General features: G+C 40.2%; 1 protein-coding gene across 1 annotated transcript in view; it reads right to left on the bottom strand.

Annotated features, from left to right (window-relative positions):
• The window catches only part of LOC121942024 (slit homolog 1 protein-like), a 39,015-nt gene extending 20,555 nt beyond the window's left edge, over positions 1-18,460 (bottom strand). Inside the window, 16 exon segments of the mRNA XM_042485086.1 lie at positions 1,026-1,164; positions 2,062-2,228; positions 3,555-3,698; positions 4,035-4,178; positions 6,080-6,154; positions 7,597-7,741; positions 8,695-8,718; positions 10,625-10,788; positions 10,938-11,081; positions 11,767-11,838; positions 12,399-12,470; positions 15,785-15,856; positions 17,144-17,291; positions 17,378-17,541; positions 17,905-17,976; positions 18,412-18,460. Of these exon segments, the coding sequence (XP_042341020.1) occupies positions 1,026-1,164; positions 2,062-2,228; positions 3,555-3,698; positions 4,035-4,178; positions 6,080-6,154; positions 7,597-7,741; positions 8,695-8,718; positions 10,625-10,788; positions 10,938-11,081; positions 11,767-11,838; positions 12,399-12,470; positions 15,785-15,856; positions 17,144-17,291; positions 17,378-17,541; positions 17,905-17,924 (1,694 nt within the window). The 5' untranslated portion in view covers positions 17,925-17,976; positions 18,412-18,460.
• Between the last annotated feature and the right edge of the window lie 757 nt (positions 18,461-19,217).

A 19,217-nucleotide genomic window follows, 5' to 3' on the forward strand; every position in this document is an offset into this window, starting at 1 on the left:
ATCAACATGTGACACTTAATGACATAAAGTGTTAATCCAAGTGCCTGGTTGCTGCCGGAAAACAATCAGAGCATTGAAAGATACGTTTTCAAAACACGATTTTAATGTATCCTTTAGTCTTACACTGTGAACTACCTCAGAAACCAGAAAAAATCATTATAACCTTTTTATCAGAGAAGATAAACAGAGCTGATTATCTATCTAATTAATATGATAGCGAGACAACTGGGACAAAATAAAATGCCTGTTTAGCTGCTGCTGCCACACCGACTGCTGCTGCTGCTGCTGCTTCTGCTGCTGCTCCTGCACCTACTGCTGCTGCTCCTGCACCTACTGCTGCTGCTGCTGCTGCTGCTGCTGCTGCTGCTGCTGCTGCTTCTGCTGCTGCTCCTGCACCTACTGCTGCTGCTGCTGCTGCTGCTCCTGCACCTACTGCTGCTGCTGCTGCTGCTGCTGCTGCTGCTGCGGCACCTGCTGCTGCTGCTGCTGATGCTGCTGCTGCTGCTGCTGCTGCTGCTGCTGCACCTGCTGCTGCTGCTGCTGATGCTGATGCTGCAGCTGCTGCTGCTGCTGCTGATGCTGATGCTGCAGCTGCTGCTGCTGCTGCTGCGCATGCACTTGTGTGTCTTTAAGCATATTCAGGTTTATTCTGATCTTATTTAATTTTTACATGGAGGTTTTAATATGTCTTTTTGTTTTCTAAGTGTTTTGATATAAAGCACTCACCACTGCTACTATCATTTGTCATAAGCCGCCTTGCCTAATGCAATACAATCCGATCAATACTTGGTATCAGCCAACACAAGAGTTTAGGAATTGAAACTGGTATCAGTAAGAATAAATGGTATTGGAACATTCACAGTTTAACAAATTACTTTTTTTTTAAATTTTTTTTTTTACAGCCCAAACACTACACAGGTGGACCAAGCCGTGAACTGAAGTGCCCGACAGGACCGGGATTCAAGTTCATGTCAAAAGAAATCTAAGTCAAAAAAAAGTTGCTGTGTTTGTTCTTTTGGACTCACAGCTCGGTGACGTTGCGGGGGAGTCCTCTGGGCAGAGCCTGCAGGTGTTTGTTGCTGCAGCGGACCACTGTGTCCATACAGGTGCACTGGCTGGGACACTGAGGCCCCGGGGAACAGCTGCTGTCCTCCAGAACGGAGCCTGAGCAGATGGGCGGACAGAAGAGTGGGGGTACGGTTATAAAAAGTTGATGTTAGGGAGGTGGTATTTTAAATAATGTGGTTGTAAGGGAACATTTTGCTTCTTTACCTCTGTCTACATGCTCCTCTATGAGCTGACGTAAGTCATAATAAAGTGATAAGACTTTTTAACTGTTCTGCACTCTGATCAGAATCAAAATTTTAATATATTAGAAGGGTAATCAGAATCAGAAATCAGTCACTCTGAAGCCCGCATAGAGAATTAGAGCGAGTAGAAAGAAGCACCAACAGTAGTAAAGTATGTAAATATGCTCAGTCTGTAAGTGTGAAAACATAAATGTAAAATACCGATATAGACAATCAGCTCTATTCTGTAAAAGATTTAAATTATAACAAGGAGAATTTGCTGAGTGTGTAAAGTGTGTGTAATATAAAAATGATAAAACTGTGCTTTATGTTGCAATGCAATGTGTCAAAGTAGCATATATGTTAAATATACAAAAAGATAAATATGTGTCAAAAGCTACTATGAACAAAAGCTACTATGAACAACAATATATACATAAACAAGAATCCAATTCTCTAAAGACTGCAAACTTGTTTTTAAAATGGATTTTATATGATTTGAAATAATCTTTTAATCTTTGCACATCTTTTCTGAACTTTTGCTATTTTAATGGCGATTTTTAGTTTTAAATTCTTTTGAATGGTTTAGTAATTATTTTTTCCTTTTATCTCTGTACTCTTTTAATGTAAATCTGCATCCATTATTATGTTTTATATTTTATTGCTCTGTAAAGCACTTGTATGAAATTTGCCGTGGAAGCAAAGCTGTCTTGAACTGATCATATTTCACAGTAAATTATTTCATGTTCAAATCTGAGCATTTGTATTGTACCGTCCTCGCAGCGGAAGTCGGGCACAGCTACGTCCTGCAGGGGGATCTCTCGGAGAAAGGCGGGGCCCTGGCAGCGAGGATTCCCTGTCACAATTCGTCTGCTTCGAAGCCACGCCCCAAACCAGGACAGACGGCAGTCACAGTTAAAAGGATTTGCCAGAAGATTCCTGATGGACACAGAAGAAGAACATTAGGAGATGTACATCTGAGTGTGTGTATCACTACTCTCACACTGCGGCCAAAGTGGCCCGAGTCTGATTTTTCCCGTCATGTGACCCAGATGTGATTGTTTGATGTCAGTGTGAACGGCACAAATCAGCTTTGGGCCACTTTCATATGTGGGTCTAAATCAGATATACATCTGATTTTTAAAAAATGTGACCTCAGTCTGAACAGCCATGCCAACTGTGTCGGAATTCAATGCGACTTTCACGGCTTTCTTGATCGACATCTTTCTATAAAATGAAGAAAACGCCATCTGTCCATCTGTCCGTCTGGATGTAGATTTCAGAAAAGCCAGCTTGCTAAATAATTTTAAAAGAAAACTAAAAACTTTTCTCTTCACTTTAGCCTTTAACTAGCTCTGCTTTGCACTTGCATGCTGCTGCACAGCTTTAAGATGCTGTATTTTCCTTGATTTTATGCATTTTATATACTCTCCTTTTATGCTTATTTTTATGCTTATTTTATTAAAAAAGTCAGTGGGTTATATTTTATTTTCCATTTATGTTATGCACTCTGTGCACTAGATTTTTATCCTCACTTCATCTTACTTTTACTCGCATTAATTTATTCTCTTCTGATTATATTTTACTTTTACATGCAGGTTTTCTGTTTGTCTTTTATGTGTTCTGATGTAAAGCACTTGGTGCATTTAATTTCTTTCTTGGAAAGCACATTGGGCTGCATTTCTTATATGAGAGGGGCTCTTATTATTATTATTATTCATTTTTCTCCTGGATGGGTCGCCCAATCAATCTTAAACTGCACATGGACATTGAGAATTGCCACAGGCAGAGACTGATGAAGCCCTGTGTCTCACTCATCCACTGCCCGTGCCCATTTTGTATAAAAATACTTAATAAATAACGTTGACTTGCTACTTCTTCTGTCGGTGGAATGAAAACACGGACAGTGTCACTCTGCAACTGCAACCCACACTGTGGTCAAAGGTGGAATTGCAGCTTGATTAAAGAAATGACGCACCACTTGTTCGTTCTTTCACAGAGATTAGAATCAACCCAAAATTATACGTGGCCATACGGCACTGACATAGGTAGAGACTGACAAAGCCCTCTGTCTCATTCACCCACTGCCTGTGCCCGCTTTCTGACATCTTGTCTGATACTGGCCACATTTTAAACGTTAACTTGAACAGCAATAAGCACTAAGGCTTGTAATGTGAACAGTGTGTGTGTGTGTGTGTGTGTGTGTGTGTGTGTATGTGTGTGTGTGTGTGTGTGTGTGTGTGCGTGTGTGTGTGTGTCACTTACAGTGTGGACAGGTTGGGCAGAGTGTCGAAGGCTCCCGGCAGGATGGTGCTCAGCTGGTTGTCGTAGAGGGAGAGCAGCCTGACGTTGCTCAGACCTGTGAAGCTCCCATTATGGATGCAGCTGATCTTGTTGTTTCTCAGCATCCTAAACACACACATACGCGCAAAATAAACCACAACTTTTGAAACTGTCTTTAGGGGTACATACCTACCTAGGAGCCAGATTAGACTAGCCCACCTTGCCTGTGTTTAAATGTCATTTAAAAACCCATCCGTCCTCGCTGGTGCCAGTTTGTGGTTTTATCTTGTCGTTTTATTGCCCTTTTGTAAACAGTCTGTTATGTTATATATGCTATGTTTTACCTATGTATTGATGTGCAGCACTTTGGTCAGCTCTTTTGTTTTTAAATGTGCTTTATAAATAAATCAGTATTGTATTAATGATGATGAATGTTAGAGGAGGAGTAGAAAGCGAACTCACAGCATGCGTAGTCCCTCCATGCCTTTAAACATGCTCCCTCTCACAGACTCCAGGTGATTGGCCGTCAGGTGGAGCTCCGCCACCGAGGAGGCTCCTTCGAACGCCCCGTCCTCAATCTCTGAGATCTTGTTGTTGCTCAGGTTACTGGAACAGAAGGAGGACAAAATGTCTGGTTCATGCAAACTGTTATGTTTATCACAAACTCCACCGTAGAGATTCGAGGCAATTCAATCAATATGATCATTTAGCAAAATGAAAGTCTCTTAAAGCAATCTGTCTCATCATTTACTCAACATTTTGGGTGATTTGTTTTCAAATAGTGACATTAATTCATTATTACTCTTGTTAATGTTCCTGAGTACCTTTTCCATGTACTTCTTTCCAAGTACAACACTATAAATTAAGTAATGCACTTAGGTACTTAACAAAATTCACATTACAGAGTAGTTTGGTCGGAATAAATTTCCCTTCTTAAAGCTGATGTGGGCAGTTATATTTTGGTGTCAACGGGCAAAAATCCAACAAAAACGACTGACAGAAAACACTAGACCTCTGCACCTCCTCTTCACTGTGTTTTCAGACTTTAGAAAATCAAATCTGTGACAGGAAACTTTGACCAATCACGGGCCATTTCAGAGAGAGGGCGTTCCTATCAGCTGTTGTCAAAATTTTGATGGACGTGCACGTCCCTTTAGATGGTGAAATTCTGATTAAATGATGGAGAGTCCTTCAGCGAGAGTTGCTGATCCAGCATTGGCAACGACTCCCTACACTACAAAGCAACCCAAGAAAGGGAAGACGGACCAATCAAAAAGAAGCTAAAAGAGTCTGACGCTAAACAAAACAAAACAGGAATCAATATCGCTGAAGCGTTTCAGAGATGGTGAGAAAATGTTGCTCCAGCTCCTCAACTCTACACAGGTTTCTTTAACTCTCAAATTGCGAATATAAAATACACTTAATTGTGTAACCGGCAGACGGAGGCGGCTGGTTTGTGAGCAGGGAAACACCGGAGAGAGCTTTGATACAGGTGTGAAAGGACGAGGGATCAGGGTGGTTTTTGGAGATAAGCCGGTATCCATTAACCCTTCAATTGCACAAACTGAATCGGATCAATGGGAACACAACAGTTTCGAAAAAAAAAAAACTCCCATTTATTGCAAAAAGTTTTTATATTTGCATGAGGTGGTATTTCAGGGGATTTGAAAAACCAATATTTTCCAAAACTGCAATGGAAACACTGAGTCTTTTCTAGGTCACATGATGCTATGAGCTTGTCAGTAGGAACTGGCTCCCTCATGACGCAGCAGGGGCTACAAGAGCTGTTATTGCATCACGTAACTCTGAGAAAGTTAAGCGGATCATCCGGAAATTTGGAAATTGTGGACTATCACCTCCCAGAAATCCCTCATACGTGGTCGCTCCCATGTATAAGGGGCTCGCCTTTCCATTATTACTCACATAACGCGCCTACGTCTCCTTATATTGGAAATAATGACGGCTAGTACGTTGGCTGCAATAGAAATAAACCGGCTGATGTTTTGAACATCCGTCGCCATGGTTACTGGAATGATTTTGCAACATGAGAAGTTGCATAACATCACTCAATGGAGACGCAGTCATCTGCAAATGTGTTTTATCGACATTTCAAAAATATCGCTTAATCTTCAATGGAAACTTGCCTTCTGTTGCTGCGGTTACACAGGTTACACCCAGCACTGCTGCGACTAATAAACTCCGTTTAAAGCAGTTACAGCTGCCAACAGAAGGTCCACTGTCCTCCCCCTCTGGTGAAGCGGGGAGTAAGGTGGAGGAGCCGCAGGGTGTGGTCGCTCGCTACTTCTCATCTTATTTGTCGTCTGATCAACAGAGAGAGAGCTGCAGGAGGAGGGTATATTATTTTTAGATTCTGCCCTTTGTTTTTTTTTTGCCCTTTTCCAGTGAACTGCACACCCCAGCTTTAAGGTCAAGGCAAAGGCCAGACAATGAGATGATTCTTTTGATGATTGAACTCATTATTGTTGAAGTTTTTTTGAGTGACCTACATTTTCTTGAGCTGCGACAGGCCCTTGAAGGCTCCGGTGGCCTCAAGCACGGAGAGGTCGTTGTTGTTGAGACGCCTGGGACGGTCACAGAGAGCGGACATGTAAGAGGACGGAGCCAAAAACATCATTAGCAGAAGAGTCGGTTTGGGATGTGTGTGTCAGAGCGTGCATCCATGCAGCATGAGTCCATACAGAGCATGTCAACACGGATATCCGTAAAGAGCCCGCGTGCGTGTATTCATGTGACTGTGTAATGTATGTACATGCATGAGGAGTGTAATCATGAGTGTGTCTTGCAGACGATTGATTTGACACTGAGGTTCCCACAGGAGTCGGCTGTGCTGAAAGGCATGCACTTTAAATAAAAGCATCCTCCAAACAGAATATGGCAGAATGTAACTGTATCCTGGAGCCAGACTGATGTATCAGCAGGGCCGATATCGTCAGCTGATATTGGCTAAATCGGATACTCAATGCATTGTTTAAATCAATGATCTAGCATTTGTATGGGCTTTTTTTTCTCTTTAATGTATTTTTGGAAGCTTTTAGTAACACCTTGGCCGAGGCACAAAGGTTGAAAAACAGCGTTTTGGCTTTTTTCATTTTAATACCATGTGTATTTATTAATCTGCACTCTCATTTAAATAAATTAAACTGAAACTGAAAATTAGGCAAAAACATCAAACATTTGCAGGTTCCAGATTCTTCAAAGTGAGGATTTGCTGTTTTTAATTTGTTATTTTCTGTAATTGTAAATTAAATTTCAGGACTATTATTTAGAGCAAACAAGCAGTTTTAAGACGTCCTTTGGTCTTGAGGAACTTGTGAGGAGTATTTTTCTTTTTTTTCTGACATTTTTAGATTAAACTAAGAAAAATGTGATTGATTATTAGTGTTTATAATCATTAGTTAATCCTAATCTATAACATCATGCACTGTATGTTAACACATACGCAAAAAGAAACAGCAATGCATTAAACTGCATTAAGAAAGGATTTACTGGCACTATTTTAAATATATTTTACCCATAAAAGGTTTAAAATATTTTGTTTTATTTGTTTATATTTATAGTTATTTGATGTTTTTTTAAATGCTGGTGAGGTAAATTATGTAAAATGTACAGTTACTGTCATCTTTGACATTTAAGTTTTTTATTATTTAATTTTTAAGTGTCCTGTCTCGGACATATCATCTTCATTATATACACCATATATACAGTCGATATTTTAGTGACATTAATACTTTCTTAATAATCATATTTCAAGAATGCTTTCCTGAAATGCTTGTTTGATCAGTTTTCATTAAATAATAAAAAAGTACGTATACAGTCAATATTTTAGTGACAATAATACTTTCTTAATTATCAAATTTAAAGAATGATCCCGATATACTTGATCAATTTTCATGGAGAAAGTATATCTACGGTCGATATTTTAGTGGTATAATCGGCATTGCGGTATCCGCAGGACTCTAATCAGACTGTGTGTGTTTTCTGTGCAGGTGTTAAAGTGTCTCACAGCTCTTCAGTGGAGGACGGCAGGTGTTCAGGAAACTTGGTGAGGCGAAGGTTGGAGCAGTCGACCACGTTCGCTTCGCAGCGACACTTAGCGGGACACACCGGCTTGCTGTTACACTCATAGCTCAGACGCCTGTCTTCGGTACCTGAACAAACATACAAACACACAGCGATCACATCATTTTAAGTAGTCTGTCAATAATTGACGGTTCTTCCATCGAATGAGTATCAATATGAACATTTCTCGCACCAAATTGAATGTGTGCTCTCTCATTTAGAGAAAAATTTCTCCTAAACAACTGAATCTGTCCAAATAAGTTTCCACACACATTAAAAAAGCTACGTGGTTGCACAACTAGGTTTGATTGTATATCAACAAAAAAGGTTTTTAACAACATAATTCTTAAAAATCTTTGTTAATCACTTCAATCAGTTGTTAATAGCTAGTTTGGACCAAAGATTGTTCCTTTCACTTACACTGTCCAAATGTCCAAATTTCTCACTCACACTAAAAGACTAAATCACTAAATCAGCTCCTGCAATTAAAGGTATACTAGGCAGGATTTTCCAAGAAAACAAGATACAGACTCAAGTTTCAGGATTCAAAAAACCTTCATGATTTTTGTATTTATGTACTGCTCATGGTCTGAAAGAAAATCCAGACAAAGAGCAGAGTCTTGGCACATAAATACGCTGTCACACACCTCTCGTGGGTCAAAAGTGACGATTGAGAAGGATTACTTCTGTATGAGTCCAAACATTGTTTTTTTCTTTTAGGAAAATCCAGCATAGTGTCTTTAATGTCTCTGTAAATCCAGCAGATTATGAGCTAACTGAGTTCTGAACATGAACACTGAGAGAAAAGATTACAGATTTGAAAGCAGTCTGGTACTGTCTCAGTGTATATATCCTGTCAAGCTGTTTAAGTTAAATGTATTTGTATTTTCAAGTTTGCTCAGGCATAAACAGAGCAGGCTTCACAGTCCAGCAAACGCACGCACGCACACACGCACGCACGCACGCACACACGCACGCACGCACACACACACACACACACACACACACACACACACACACACACACACACAAACATAATCACCTGGGATGTGGTACTGCTCCTTGGCTGTCACGAAAGAAAAAGAGAAACAAAACCAAGTTAGTCAAAAGCTCTGAAAGCTTCAAAGAAGCACACACAAACACAGACACATATTAACCCTTTGAAACCTGGATTGACATAAGTATTCTTGTGCCATGTTCAGACAACTTTCACAAGCATTTAAACCTCTGAAACACTGAGATAACTGGTTTGATTTCTGTCAAAATCAATCATGGGGAAAGAAAAGAAATCAGCAACTTGGCATGAAATGTCCACCAAAAAACTAAAAGGTGATAAAAAAAAACAAAAAAACCTGAAAATCAGCATAAAAATGAGAGGGGGAGAGAGAGAATCAACAAAAATATTGTAAAAAATATCAATAAATCTAGATGTATAATTCTATATTTAAACTTCGGCTAAAAAAATATCAATTATTTCATTTTATTTTAGTTTTGGGACATCGCTTGTTAAGTTGCTCATTGCCTTCTTTCCACGTTTTTTTGAGCCAAAGTTTTCAGGTTTCAAAGAGTTTAAAGATGCAACGTAATGCATCTGCAGCAGAAGGTGCCACCGCATTTTAGTTTACACCTCTTATATTAACGATGGTAATTTGATTTAATTTCACTCTCACACACACACACACACACACACACACACACACACAAACACACAAGGAGGTACAAAACTGGCAGTAACCGTTAAACGATCTGTGTCCAGGTTGAAGTTTTACTGTTTTTTGAGGCGATGTGTCGCCTGCGTGCAGCCTTCCAGGCCTGGCAGCTGCCTAAAGCGGCGTGGAGCAGTTTATGTGGTGATCAGTGAGCCTGCCACGGTCTCACTGGCCAGGAGCTGGCTTCACACACTGGCACGGTGCGGGTGAGGCAAACGGCCGGCAGCGTTTAGTCACAGTCATCCAGCTACAGGCGGTCAGATTAACTCACTTCAGTCTCATCTTGTTGTTACGCACTCTGTCGCACTTTCTAAAAACTTTCAAACATGAACTAGTGAACATTTTTTCTGTCAGTGTAACTGTATCTAAGAATCACTGCAGCTGTTTCTGTGTCACTGAATAAGCTGTTTGCGTGTGATATAATATGTTTAATGTACCTGTTTTATCATCATAAAAAAAGGATTTAAAACATTTGCATAACTTTAACTTTAAAGTAACTTCTTGCTGGTTGCTCTACTTGCTTTTATACCTTTATTTTATACGTTTATATTTTTGCACCATACTATGATCCAGTTTTACAATTGCTACATATTCTAATATATATTCACAATATGTTTGCCTTTTCTGCTATGTTATTTTATACTTACTTACTCCTTTTATATTGCAGGCTTTGTATCTGCACTCTGCTGCACAGCAGTTTCTCTCAGTATAAATAAAGTTTCTTTTCTTATCTTGCCTCATCTGAAGTAAACATGTTGGATTTCACATTGGCCAGATACAACATGCTCTTGTAGTTGAAGCACCATAGATATAAGTCTGAGACGGGAAATTAACAGTTTCCACTCGCAACTCTTTTCAGCTGCAACAATCTTGTATTTAGTTTAGCTTGCCTGACCTTGACTCCAATATTTATTTCATGTATCAAAGAAAAGAGGGACAACAAGTTCTTGTTGGTTCAGTTTTTTGTGGGCAAATAATTGTGTAACAGTGTGGATGTTGTATTTCGAACAGCGCAGTGAACTAATATATATGCTAATGGAGCTTGTTTATGAAAAGGCTTTTGGGAGACAATAATTTGCATTTCTCACACAAACTGTGTGGATATTTCTCTTGGGGGAAGCTTTGCTGCAGTCCATCATGTAAACTCATAAACCCAGACTGTCATCACATGTCTCAATTCACAATACACACACACACACACACACACACACACACACACACACACACACACACACACACACACACACACAGCCAGGCACTGACCGGAGCAGCGGAACTTGCTGCTCTTGATCTGTGCGATGCGTTTGTTGGCGAGGCGGCGAGGGCTGGCGCAGCGCGCTCCGCTGGTCTCGATGGGGTTTGAACGCAGGAAATCGGCCAGCCACTTCACATTACAGTCACACACGAAGGGGTTCTGGGCCAGGTGGCTGATGGGAAATCACAGGGGGCAGGACATCAGTCAGATCAGACTGAATAGAGTGGAACAGAACCTAAAATAGCGCGTGTGTGTGTGTGTGTGTGTGTGTGTGTGTGTGTGTGTGTGTGTGTGTGTGTGTGTGTGTGTGTGTGTTCTCACAGTGTCTGGATGCTGTGCAGTGAGCTGAAGGTGCCTTTAGCCAGACTCTGGATTTTGTTGTCATACAGCGACAGCAGAGCCAAGTTCTCCAGATCTTTGAACACTGACGCTCTGATGCAGTGGATTTTATTGGCGTTCAGCAACCTGAGAAACACAAGATGACATCAGCATAATGAAGTTTATGTTTACATCTCACAAGCCCTATTTTTATTACATTTATATTTGGAACAAAAAAATTTAACTGCCGATGTGATATTTTGTTTTACATCACCTGTCACACATTTGTTTTTACTTTCATACATAGCAACTGCAGCTATCATCAACTCACAAAAACTTGACCAGGGCATCCCTTTATGCTGACATGACTCACTTTCTAAACAAAGACCCAGTCCTGGTAAACGGCTACCTATAAGGCTTTTTTTTTTTTTTTAGTGCCAATTCTGACAACAGATGCAGATATTTTCAAATTCCTCACAGTTGTTTTAAATGGAGATCCTGTTTCTAAATTTCTGCTGCTGCGTCATAAAGCTCCTTCATCCTAACACAATTATTACAACTGAGGCTTCAGCATGTGGAACGCATTGTGTGGTGCAAAAGAAGACGGCGGCGTTATCAAAAAAATAACATCGCAGCGTGTTACAAGAAACAGATTTACATCAGCTTGACTTGGCACAAAAACTAAACAGAGAGACATCGGAGTTTCCATCCAACGCTCCAATAGCTTATGGGCACTTTGAGGCCGTTTGACACCTGAAATTCATTTGCCTAAAACGCAGTCGGTGTAAATATCAGCTCAGACAAATATATGCATGTTGTGGTTTGGACTTACAGCAGCTCCAGCGAGGCCAGGCCATCAAACACTCCGCCGGGCAACTCAGTGATCTTATTACCATACAGCACCCTGCACACAAAGATGGTTTTGTACTTTATGTATTCATACATATTAATGTGCTGCCAGTTACTGTGATGTTTTATTATTAATTTGCATCATCATTAACAAACTGTGAGATTCTTTCAGTAAAACATTTAGGTGGCTTTACACTCTCTACAAACCCAAACAAAAAAACACATCCATACACACCAAGAACACATTAATGCAGACAGTACAGGCGCACACACACACACACACACACACACACACAGAGACCCCCAGGCCACCCACTGTGATTATCTGTATGTCCTGATATTTCATAAAGAATCTGTTTACAGAGAGCAGCCGCCACGTTTGAATTATTCATACCGACAGACGCACAAACACGCGTCCTGCGGTGCAGACATATGGAGGTATAGACAGGCATAATGCAGACATATGTAAACACATATTGGTGAAGGCACTCTCACGACACCCCAACAGTTTATTTTTACACACACACACACACACACACACACACACACACACACACACACACACACACACACACACACACACACACACACACCAGCACTCTGCGTGTCACTCACAGGGAGTTGAGAGCTCGGAGGCCGTGGAAAGCATCGGGAGCGATCTCGGATATCTGGTTGTTGCTCAGGTCTCTGGGAATCAAACAAACAAACAAACAAACAAACAAACAAAGATCACACACAGACTTTAGTCACAGCTGCCAGAAACACTTTCTCTGAGCTTGTTAAGAACTGCTGAACGCTTGATTTTTGTTTTGATGTAAAGGTGAAAACTGATCACAGCAGGGATCACTGTGCCATCCTTGATTGCGATTTCATCTTCAATAAAAAAAATTAAATCAGTCTTGTTTCTATCAGCTCAGGAACATGTCAAAGATCATTACTGAAAAACTGGAAAATATCATTCATGAATATATTATTTCCTGTCTTGTCTACAAAAAGAACCTTTTTCCTGTTTTTCTTTTTTGTTTTACTGCTTCCGGGGTTTTTACTTGAACTAAAAAATGATCCTCGGATGCCAATGGGAGTTCCCACTGCTTTTAGAATGAATTTTAATAAAGTTATTTATAACTTTGCTGCATTTTAACACTTTATATTCCTCCCCTTTCCCTAAGAGCCGCAGATTCTGTACTTCTAGTCGTTCCAACGTTGGGATTTAGTCACAAAACTCACAACTCCGAAGAAGATTTGTGAAGAAACTCACGTTCACTGTCTAACTTCCAGACCTTCATCAGACATGAAGGTCTAGTGACCGAAACATTACAATATTTCTAGGATTATTTGTTTTGGCTTATGAGAGAAACAAAGTTTTCTCTTCAAATTCTAGGTGACGAGCGATGAGTAACCGACACACAAATGCTCATTTCGCAGAAGAAGTGTTCCTTTAAGAGATGAGGAAGTGTTTAATAGTGCATTTTTTTCCTTTATGTAACATTTCATGTGCTATGTTCAGGGGTCAAACATGCATGAATGGTTTTATTGTTCATTTTTCTAATCCCCAAATCAAATCAAAACCATTTATAAAAATGAGAAACCCGACTTTATGTGAAAGGCAGGCTCTCAGAGAGCGAGCGCTGCTCTGCTTAAGTTTTTAAATCTCTGATTTGGTCAGGCCGGGCCAAACCACAACATGTCAGATTATAAAATCCTTGTTCTGCTGCCACATGTCAGTCGCTCAACTGTCACAATAAATTTTAACACAAACCACTTAAACCAGCCTGGTAATGTAATCAGCCCCCGTCGCTGTGCTCGGGGCGGTCTCACAGTGATGATGTAGGAGGACGGGGAGGGAGGGAGAGGAGGATAAGACTGAGAGGAAAAGGAAAACCACAGAGAGGCAAAGATGGAGAGAGAGAACATCTGAGGATGGAAATGGGCAAAAGAAAAGAGAACGAAGGGAAAGAAGAAGGCCACAAAGAGAGAAAAGGAAACTAAAATAGGGAACAAAGCTGCAAACCTTATTATTGTGGTGAAACGTGCATTTTAAACATATTCACCAGATCACAGCGATATAAATCTGATTCATCATGCAAGACCCTTTAAAAGGCCTCCGATGGGGGCTGCATCTCTTTGCAGGCTGACATAAATCAAACGCTCCTCCATGCTGAAAATCCACTGGGGCTGTTTGTTATGTCGAGCAGGAAAACCACAGCTCGGTGAACAGCGGAGACGGAGGAAGGAGAGAGAGATCCAGTTGGCAGATCAGAGTTTAAAACAGACGTTTTCCCAGAGGCATTGGCCCTCTGGAGGCAGACATACTGTACTCTCAATGGTGGAGTTGAAAACTTAAGGGGCGGAGCCATAAAACCACATTTTCTTTGGCGAGGTGGCGTTAGTCAAGCTGACTAGCAGAAAAATGCATTTTTAATCTCTTGATGAATAATCACAGTCATGGAAGCTAAAGGAAATATTTGAGTGTCGTTGTTTAACTTCTTCGGGGAAAAGCTGCCAGCAACAAAAAGACTTTGAATTTAAGTTAAATAAACGTTAATTTGAGAGTATTTACAAGCATAAATCTGTGTCATTTCATTTAAAGGAGTGGCCGGTGACATCTGAGGTGGACCTGAAACGTTTCTCATTAAACTTACCACAAAAAACTTAAACTTTCAATGAAAATGCATGTGGGAACAATGACATGGTCAAAGCAGATATCCCAAACTCTTCCACTACACTCTGCTACTGCCAATTAGCTCGATTCTCCGTCACCATGAAGGAGGACCCGGCTGCCGCTCAAAAAATCACAACTGTTTGCTGTCCTGGCTCCACAACTGTGAAAGAAACTCCCAACAGACATCAGGGAGGCAGACACTGTACACATCTTCCACTGCAGACTGAAAACTCATCTGTTCAGACTGCACTTCGGGCTGTTAACCCTTCGGGCCCGTTTTAATATTACACACATTCATATCTCTCACACACAAAATGTACCTTTTAAAATCAAGCTTTAAAAAATATTATACATTAATATTACATAATAATATTTTCTACTTTCATTGAGTTAGTTTTTTAACCAACATCGGTCCGAATCATAAATATCAAATATTTATTAATTTTCAGAATTTTAACCCATTAAATGCCAGGTTTTTGTCCTGATGCCATTATGTTTTTAGATGACAAAATTTAAAAAATATATTTTCAATATACTGCATGTACAGTAGATTTCTTTTTCTATTTCTTTTTCTGATCATAATCTGGGATATGTCAACAATTAGCAGTAACATTAATTGTGACAGTGCATCTAGTGGAAATAGCATGTATTTTCTTCATATGCCAAATGTGGTTAAAAATGACCTCATCAGGTGGAAAATAGTCAAAATGACAAATTCAGAGTCAAAAGCCCAGAATGACACCCAGAAATAATACAAGTCATGTTTTTCTGCTTTGATGGCTGTGGGATCAAAAAAGTCAGTTTGAATGGGTTTCAGTGGAGCATTTTTTACACTTAACAGTGTGAACTCAACAGTTTTGTTCGTACAGTGTATTTTAGATTTATTGTAATCTTATACACAAGCATGAACACAGCCAAAATCATGAAAAAATACACAAGCTACCTTTCCCAGTTTAAGGACTCATTCCTGTTGTTTCCACACAGTTAAATGCATTTATTTTAAGTTGCTTTGAATAAAAACATCAGCTAAATAAATGTTATGTAATGCAGCTTCTCACAGAATAATTAAATAAAAAAAAAGGGCTTCCAAATTTTCCCTGCCCGTGTCTGGAGGCAGCCAACATGTTCTTCCCCAGACTCTGTCTTCTGAGGTTTTCCCAGGCCAGTATAGTATGTTCTGGGTCTGGGTCGTCTCCCAGTTTACTAAATCTGCCTACGGTTTCAATCACTTGCCTTATATTAAAATGCCAAAGATGGAAAAAGTCAGAGACATTAATCCTAAAAACTTTTTGAACCTAAACTGCTTTTTTATCAGAAAGTATGTCTGAAGAGGACTCACATTCGACGAAGCTTCTTGTAGGAGGTGAAGGCGCCCGGAGGGACAGACTTTATGCCATTCTGCTCCAAACGGCTAAAGAGACAGTGACAAAGACAGAAAGAGACAGACATTAATAATTTGCCTCCTGCAGGTCGTTATACACCACAGCACAGCTGCCAGCTGGATGTTATTTCCATCAACTGGACTGTCTGCAGTTTCCATTCAAACTCAAACATTGAGCCTCGTGCAGCCACATTCTCTTAAATGTCTCTTATATTGCTGCATGAGGCTCAATGTTTGAGTTTGAGAAGTCAACTCCAGATGCAGCAAACGCTCTTAACCACCCAAATTTGCTCTGACCCAGGTGTGCTCAATGATGAATCGCACTTGATCTTAACTCACCTGCGCACGTAACGCCCCCTAAACACTAAATAAGAGCAGGTTTTGTATCGTGTGCAAAGACTCTGATACATAAACAAGACTGAGGACTTGACACCAAAAAAGTCTGTAAGAAGAAGAACTTCTGCTGCAGTGAAACTGACGTACTGTTAAATAAATTCAAAGTAAATGTGATTTCAGGAAGATGCATTGAAGTATTAAAAGTAAAAGCACACATGCAAAAAGGTTTTAATTAATTTAGTAAAACAAAAGGTTTAAAGTTGTTAAAAGAAAACGCAGCAATGCCTCATACATGTATGGAATCTGGAACCATGAATGTTTATTTTTTACTGTTTATTTTTTTATTTTACATGAAAAATGACTGAAAAATACAGTTCGGTTCTGGTCAGCAGAGGGACGCACAGTAACTGAATTTACAGTAACTGAGATCATATTTAATAATCCAGGCATTATAAAAAAAAACCATGATCTAAATTTGATTGAATGATATTTGTGCTCCACTCAGGGTGAGCTGTGGGGGGCTCATGTGTTTGCGCTCCAGTGCTGCTCATATCGACACTGAAACAGCTCGAGTCAGTCAATAAACCCAATAATCACCAATAAATCCATCACTAACTTTTGGGTAAAGGTGTGTGACAGATCACAAACACTGAAATAGCATTCATGCTCTGCAAAAAAGAAAATCTGAATGCCTAAATTGAAAACCGAATACCTACCCAATTAACAAATACCCAAATAGCAGAATTAATACCCGAATACCGTTTACGTGATACAAATTTTCCTTTACTTGGTTTTATGAAAAGGTTTAAACCACCCCTCTGCAGCTGAGTGAATTTGAATGGGTTTGGGCCTTTTGGAGCTGACTGAGGTTTTCACCTGGATCATATTTAATTTGTTTGGGCTTTTAAACCTAATCTAATCAGATTATTAGGCTCCATGCAAACGCGCCTGGTTTAAGTTCAAACGTAAACTTCCACTCACATCTCAGTCATGGCCTCGGGCAGGTGAGCAGGGATGGCAGTGAGGCCCCTCCCTCGACAGTCCACGATGTTGTTGCTGCAGGAGCACATCGGAGGACAGGAGCCGGACGCCAGGCTGCACGGCTGGACGAAGGCACTGCCGCCGTGTCCTGCAGACGAAAAAGAAGAAAAACTAACTTTGACTCTCTCACCCGCACTCAGACCTCAGTGTTTTGTTGTTAGTGGGCTGCCGTACCTGAGCAGGCGAAGTCGCTCTTGCGTAGCTCGGCGAGGTTTAGGCCCCTGAGAGCCGGAGGAGAGCTGCACTGAGTGTAGAGGCCTAAAGCCGCCCGCTGCCGCAGCCACGGAGACAACCAGGCCAGGTGACAGTCACAACGCAGGGAGTTAGAGTGGAGACGACTGGGAGGACAGAGGAAGGCAAAGAGGACAAGTGGGAGTGAAGGAGGGAGGAAAAAGTGAAAGAGGGAAGGAGGGGAATAAAGTGAAAAAGAGAAGAGGAAATGGAAAGAGTAAGGAGTGAAGGAAGACAAGTAAAGGGATATTAAGGGAGGAAGCAAAAAGAAAACAGAAGCCAAAGAGGAGAGGAAAATGTAAAAAAGGGAGTGGATATAGAAGGGAAAAGCAGTGAGAGACATTAAGAAAGGAGATATAAAGAAATAAAAGGAGAGAAGAAAATAAAAATAAAGAAGAATTGTTAAGTATCTGACTGCTGTCATTGAACAACAAGGCTTTCTGGGTAACGTAGTGCATTCAAAGACTTACAAGGTGCGGAGCTTCGGCATGTGGTTGAAACTGGAGACTGGAATAGTGCTGATGTTGTTGTTGTTCAGCGTGCTGGGAGAAAGAGAGAGACAAAAACAGAGAAAAAGTGAGGGAGAAAGAAGGAATAAATTAAAATGGAAAGAGAGGAGGAGGTAGAGAGGAATAAAAAAAAAGTGGTGAGAGAAAACATGGGAGGTGAGATGATGACGAGAGTCAGGGTTAAAAGGAGCAGATGGGAATAAATATTCACAGAAAGAGAAAATAAAAAAAGATGAATAAATAAATCAATAAAAAGATGAATAAATAAATACTTAAAAGATGATTGAATAAATAAATAAAAGGAGAAAATTTTAAAAAGTTGACGGTAAATGAAAGTGAGAGAAAATGAAAAAAAGAAGAAAACGTTAACGGGATTTAGAAAGACATCATGAGCGACTGCAGTATATTCAATATAACAAACACTGGTGGTAACTGACTGTGCTGTTTACAGATTTACTGAATACTCACAGCACTTCCAGAGATCGCAGAGCTCTGAACGCCCCCTCCTCGATACAGCTGATGTGGTTTTTATCCAGCTGACTGGTAGTCAAAGAAACACAAAGCAAGAATTATTGATATGTTATATTATTATGATATTTTAATCAAACAAGTGACCAATCTTTTGCACACAGGTTTAGGTGAAGGGCATCAGCATGCAGTATGTGTTTCTGTATATTGAGTCAAATATGTAGTGTTACAACAAAGATGTTTGTATTAAATGTGGCGAAAGTTAAACTTGAGATATTACTCTGTTTTTAATGTCTTTTTCATTTTTTTTACATTACGTTGCCTTCACTGCTACATGCTAATGTCAAGGAAACGTGAACTCCTTGACTTTTAATGTCCAGTTGTGTTTAGAGGCTGTTATTGGTGATTTTTCAGGGTAGAAAGAACCGCTATTCTCCATTACACTCATTCTAGAGCTGCTATTATGGTGCAGAGATGCTGAGACCCAAAAATGCTGACCAGAGAGGAGACTGGGGGTTTCTCAGAGGGAGGGGTTTAAAGAGCAAGGGCTCTAACTTGGTGAGTTTCAGAAAGACGATGAATGGAGTAGTTCCAGCACCGACAGTGTGAGGGATATAAAGTGTTTTTTGACAGTTAAAGCATGTAAACATGTTTAAATAGAAACAAAAAATACAAGTAAGAACCTGAAAATGAGCATAAAGCTGTCAAACGCACTGGTGCATCTTACATCCCTTAATCTCTCTGTATGGATGGTAATATATGCTGGAAGATACCGTAGATGTTAAATCTTTTGATCATGTGTGTAG

Source organism: Plectropomus leopardus, chromosome 4, assembly GCF_008729295.1.
Source record: "Plectropomus leopardus isolate mb chromosome 4, YSFRI_Pleo_2.0, whole genome shotgun sequence".
Taxonomy (NCBI): Eukaryota; Metazoa; Chordata; class Actinopteri; order Perciformes; family Serranidae; genus Plectropomus; species Plectropomus leopardus.